The sequence below is a fragment of the Myxocyprinus asiaticus genome, chromosome 12 (assembly GCF_019703515.2).
Source record: "Myxocyprinus asiaticus isolate MX2 ecotype Aquarium Trade chromosome 12, UBuf_Myxa_2, whole genome shotgun sequence".
Classification (NCBI taxonomy): domain Eukaryota; kingdom Metazoa; phylum Chordata; class Actinopteri; order Cypriniformes; family Catostomidae; genus Myxocyprinus; species Myxocyprinus asiaticus.
In genome coordinates this window covers 46,884,210-46,890,602 of record NC_059355.1, presented here as the reverse complement: position 1 = coordinate 46,890,602, position 6,393 = coordinate 46,884,210, and the positions used below count along the sequence as shown (strand labels likewise).

At 34.2% G+C, this 6,393-nt stretch overlaps 1 protein-coding gene across 1 annotated transcript; it reads left to right on the top strand.

Annotated features, from left to right (window-relative positions):
• Window positions 1-2,128: 2,128 nt before the first annotated feature.
• LOC127449491 (PAK4-inhibitor inka2-like) lies at window positions 2,129-6,393 on the top strand. Its single transcript, XM_051712963.1, has 3 exons — window positions 2,129-2,215; window positions 2,311-2,365; window positions 5,395-6,393. Exons 2-3 carry the CDS (start codon window positions 2,363-2,365, stop codon window positions 6,265-6,267), a joined length of 876 nt encoding a protein of 291 aa, XP_051568923.1. The 5' UTR covers window positions 2,129-2,215; window positions 2,311-2,362; the 3' UTR covers window positions 6,268-6,393.

The window sequence follows — 6,393 nt, the reverse complement described above, 5'->3', positions numbered from 1 at the left end:
GCACACTTTACATAGAAAGTTAAGCAAAAAATTATAATAATAATAATCTGCTCATCAAGAAATCATATTTTTGTTTACAGCACACATTTGTAGCTTTTTTCCCCAAATATGAGGTTATTCAAATAATAGATTTTCACACAAAACAAATATTTGAATACACTTCTACTATGATGAACATATTTTCAGTCATTTTACTTGCAGTATTTTCTCTTTTAAGTCAAACATATCTAAGTGGTGTAACCGTTCCGATACAGACAAAAAATAAATAAGTAAATAAAATACAATGAAAGTGTCTTTATTTAAAAGCTAAAATTCTTGCCAAAAAATAAATAAATAAAAGAGTGGTATAGTTTGGAATATTTATTTCTTGGAAAAAAAAAAAAAAAAAAAAAAAGCAGTGTAAAATTAGCTTTTAAATATTTTAAAAAAGCAGTGAATTGTTTTTAATGATTTGTCTACCAAATTAAAGCCAGTTTAAATCACAAATCATTAATATTTGATATTTTGACATTGTTTATATCAAATGGAGTAACCCTAAGATGAAATATTGATAATCCTGACTCAAAAATGTATGATATTTTTAATTAGCCATATATACAAATATATTAATGTTTTTTTAAATGATTATGTACGTGTATTCAAGGTGCAATGAAAGTATATTAATACCTTTTATATGATGGTTATTTGATATTTTTATAGTCATTCAATTGTTTTGGTAGAAATCCTATCAATGTTTTTCCAAAAGTGTATGAAACCAGCATGGACACAAAGGTTACATTTGTACAAACCTGACATATTTGAAGTTATATTTTTAAAAGTCTCACTTTTATTGCCTCAGAAAACCTTATTTGTCAATGACCCAAAAAATTTTTTACGGCACATGTTAGGCTGCTTTTTTTATTTTTTACTGCACAATAAAAACAAGATGTTTCCTTGTTTTGTTTGTAAGACGAGCAGAAAAGCTTGTAGAATTTTTTTTAACTTCATATGTAAGTTAGGAACCTTTTTGTATCTTCAACACTAAAACATAAAACAGCCACAATGAATAAATGCAATACAGTAACATACGTTTTCTTCTTATCACAAGTCATTAATATGCTTAGCCTTTACATTAAACTATACATATATAAGTTACTGAAAGATGGACAGAGCGTTTTCATTAACAAAAAGTCACTTTAAAAATAATCATCATCATCGATACTGCAGGAGAAAAACAGATTCATCAAGATTGTTTGTCTAATAGACAGTAATTAATAGAAGTTTTGAAAGGATCAGGGGGCAGAAAGACCTCAGAAACACCTAATGGCAAATGTATTCATAATTAAAATCCAGTTGGCATATTTGCACGCTTTGTATGGTGAAACTTGCATTTTAAGCGCCTCCGTATTACATGACCACATGATGGTAGCAGAGGCACTCTTTGCGTAGTAAATAACTCAAAATCATTGACAATCCAGCTGTTTAAACTAACTAATGAGCCTTTCAAATCAATAAACTTAATCAGGAAAAGCAATTAATAACAAAAATTCAAATGTAATCATAAAATGGGTGATGGTTATGCCTTTTTACATGGCACCTCATGGTACTTTTTTGATATTGTTTGCTTTTAACTGGAATCCTCAATATTGTTTTATGTCAATCTGTCCAGTACACTTTTTAATTTACACAATAAACACAAAAAAAAAAGCACATAAAAAATTAAAATACAACATTATTATACAGTATATATATATATATATATATATATATATATATATATATATATATATATATATATATATATATATATATAAATTAAAATACATTATTATACAGAACATATATATTGACTATGTGAAAAGGAAAAAAACTAGAAAATTCACACACACACACACACACACACACACATATATATATATATATATATATATATATATATATATATATATATATATATATATATATATAAATTAAATAAAAAGCTGATTGAAAAAAAACCCAACTGAAGCGCTTGTTCTGCCTTTAGATTTCACTTCTCGCTCTGCTATTGGTTAGCGGGGTGACGCTCGTCGCTGATTGGTTGAGAGGCTCGCAAGAAACTGACGGCGCGTTTAAAAGCGCTCAGCGCTCACCGTTTAAAGCGCATTCACTGATAGAGACGGGAGACGCGACTAGGAGTGTTTATTATCATTTTGGATCACTTTATAAATCTTGGATTTTTTTTTAATCACAAGTGGTAAGTGTCTTAACGCCCTAAGACCTTTGTTTATTATTTAAATACGCATACACACAGGAAAAATAATATTAAATGCTACATCCATCTTTTTGCAGGGGAAACAAAATACACCAAAGCGGACTAAAACTCGACAGACGAATAATAAACATGGTAAGTGTTTTTAGTTCAGTGTCACTTGTGTGACAGTTCTTTCAGTCAGACAGTTGTAGGGTCAGAAGATGTTATGGAGATGTTATTTACAAGGGTTATGTCTTTGGTTTGTAAATCAATCATTTATACATTTTGGTTTTCAAATCAATACTTTAGCCTATACAAGGTATAAAAACATTTATCGGCCTACTGTGTAGGCTAATAAATCGTTTTATATGGAGTTTAATATAGTAGATTAATATTAGATGTATTTTTATTTTTTATTTTTTTGGTTTGGAGAATCTTGTTGGATTTATGATGGCAGCATATGATCTATTAGTTGTTTATGTACTAGAACCAAATGTTCTCCTAACTCTCTCTCTCTCTCTCTCTCTCTCTCTCTCTCTCTCTATATTGTAATTGGTATTTCAGCAAAAACTATGGTATCTTTGGTAAAAAAAAAAAAAAAAATGTAAGGGACAATTGTGAGCACTTCCACTAGAATGTCAGTACTGGATCTTGAAAGCTCTGTTTTGACGCATTTTTAAAGTGTTTTCATTAATATGTTTGTTCTTCTGCATGCTTATACTGCAGTAATATTCCTATAGTTTTCCATTTAAATGTAAATCTTCAGGGGACAAATGCATGTAGATCTAAGGAGATTCCTCCTTCAGGAATATCAAACTATCCTGAACTGAAGTCTGGACCGTAAAAAATCAAATACAAGTTTTCAGTAGCTATGGAGGTGAACCACCACCCAACTGTATGCATTTTTCATGGCCTCTGGCAACCACTGGCTTTCCACACATACACACACACACGCGCGTGTACACGCACACACACTTGCAGATCAGAGCCAATGGTTAAGTTGTCACAGCTGTGATAACATCATAAAGTAGTCATTGGTCCTATAGCTTTGCCTTAAACCTGTCTGCAGGCTACAGCCAAGTTGAATTTAAAAGCCAATTCATTAAGAGATGTTTTTATGCTTTTCAAAAGCATTTCCCAAAAATTCCATATGCTCTAGGGCTACAGCCAGAAGTGAAAGTAAAGTACATCACTTGAGCGCAGGGGGACATTATCTGTGGAAAGCAGGGACTTTTTGGGCTGTTGAAGGGTGTGGAGTGGAATCTGGATAACTGTTTAAATGCAATATTTTATTGTTGACTGAAAAGAGGAATGTCATAACTGTTTATTGCTGAGCCTGGCCTTAACTGGGGGAATTTTAATGGATGATCCCATGTGGTCACTCAACATAACACAAGGTGGAGGATTATTTTGTAGTTCAAGAAATGTTCACATAGTAATGCATTTACAATGCAAGTCTATCGGAAAAGGCATTCTCGACGGTTTAAAAGAAGAAATGAGAAGCTTATATTTTTCTTAAAGCACTTTTATGAATTATTTTGTATTAAAATGTTATTCAAGATGTAAAGTAGTCTAAATAATCCTCTTAGCGGTGGGAGTATTCATGTAAAACTTAACTGGTTTACACCTTAACATGGTCATGAAAGGAGTTGAAAAATCAGATATTGGAATTCTGTCACACTCATGGTGATACTTTTGAACAATGAGTATTATAATGTTCATCCCATTGCAGTGCCTAACCTCATAGACTTCCATTGCAAGCACATTTCTATTACGTGAACTTTGATTGTTTTTACAAACTGAAGGAATTCATAGTATATTTTTGTGGTAATTGACAGTCACAGATGCATTCATAGAGCTTAACTTGTATTAAACATTCTTAAATTTCTAGACTAGATGATGGTGGCTTGTAAACAATACAGGTACTAAAAGACCCTTGTCAAAGTTCACTAAAAAAAGCACTTAGGACACTTAATTTTCTCCACCATTTCGAAAACGTAACTAAGAAAAGACTTGACACTTATGTAGAAAATTTGTCGATTTCCAATTCATTTACTGTGAACAATGGCCTTCATTGTGCAGCATTGTCTGAAAATGACATAATTTCCCTTCTTAACCACAACAATCTGTTTATTAATCATGACGTTGAGGTGGGAGAAGTGTGGCCTCTCTTTCTCACCAAAAGTGGCCAGGAAGGGACTCTTCTTACTTCCTGTTTCCACAATCAGTGCAGATGTATCTACATCATCATACTCTGACTGTTCTCCCTCGAGACACATGGATTGTATATTTGAGTGTGTTTTTGTTTCTCCCAGTCATCATGCGGATCTCACTAGTTTGTTGTTGGATCGGTTGATTAGATGCTGCTGGATTAAATCATGTACAATTTTAGATTCCTTTTATCTTAACTAATAGGATTGATTGGCTAATTTAGGGATTTTGTTTGATCTGCCTGGTCCAAACATGGCATCCCAAAGTGATTATGTTTCTTGGACGCGTTGAAAAAAATTTGCGGAACAGGAATGCCATTACAAAAGTTCCGTGGCAGTATCATGGTACTGTGATGGTATAAAATGGTAATGCCATGATACTCTGATACATACCATGGTACTGAAGGATTACCATTATGGTATTTGCATGGTATTTAAAAGAATAACATTGTAGTACCATAGTACATAGTCCAAAAAACTTGGTAACACTTGCGATGCCAGTACAAACATAGATTGATGTATTAAAAAACATTTTTCACTTGATAATGTTCATGATATTTGTGCTGTCTGTAAAAAAGATCTAAAGAGACCTAACAAATAGTGTCTTTTATCGGTAGAATTGATTAAGTAGAAAAGTTTGAATATCTGTAACAAAAATAATCTATCATTACAGATATTGATCTTTGGAGACAAAGCAAATAGTTTCATTTATCAGTAGAACCGATATTAAGAACCGATTAAGTTGAAAATCTTGAATATCTGTAAAAATAATGAGCTAATCATTACAGATATAGATCTTTAGAGACAAAGCAAATAATGTCATTTATTGGTAAAACCGATAATAAGGACCGATTGAGTAGAAAAGTGTGAATATTGGTAAAAAATATCGGTCAAACCGATTATCTGTATTTATCAACCAATGGGATCAAGTTTAGCCAAGGTAATAACCTCTTCTTTTTCTGTCTTTTCCAGCTGTGCATTCCCAATTCAGGTGACTGTTTCGGGGACCAGATGCGATGCAGGATGAGATCTCTGCAGGATTTGAAACAGATTCGTGAATCCATCGACCCTCCTAATTGCTCTTACGCAGTAACGCGTGCCTGCCAAAAGAGGGCGCAACAGCGAGAGCAACTCAGCCACCTGCGAATATCTGATGTTAGCGATGCCAGCACCTACGATTCTGCCTGCTGTTTGGCCAGTCCGTTAGAGGAGGAGGAGGATGAGGAAGCTAGCGTTGAGCGTCTACCTCAGGGTTCCCCGTGTAGCGTGAAAAGTCTGGATTTTGATTCTGGATATTCCGAAGCATCGTGGCAGGATGAGGGCGTGGTGTTGCGAAGGACAAGGAATGTACGCGTCTCATCATCTGCATGTGTCCGCACCAACCGAATCCGACCCAAATCTACGTCAGACGCTTGCCTTGAACGTTGGACGTCATTTGAGGCCAGTGAGACCGAGGACTGGACCACATCTTTGCTAACCAGAGGACGTAACCGCCAACCCTTGGTTCTTGGGGACAACAGTTTTGCAGATCTTATTAAAAACTGGATGGATCTTCCAGAGTGCCCAGATTCTGCTGAACTAAAACCAAACGTTAGCCGTAAAATAGCCAAGGACTTTCTGGTTAACATGCGTCGGAAATTAACAGGCATCACGAGGGGGAAATCGGTGGAGACTTGCACTAAACGGATGTCTTGTCCTTTGGGTTTTCAAGTCACAAAGCCATTTTTTCACCAGTCCCACACAAGTTTGCACCAAGTGGGATCAGACTTTTACCAGTTTAGTGCTCTCATGAAGACAGGAAGTCGGCAGCCTATCATATGCAATGACATCATTGGATACATCTGATGTATTTATTACAAAAGCGGACTCATGCTTTGAGATTGCCTATACATTGTTGCCTTTATAATTTCCTATAACATGCTTCTAAGTGTTAATAAATATTGTAATAAATGGTTTTATTTAAAAAAGAAA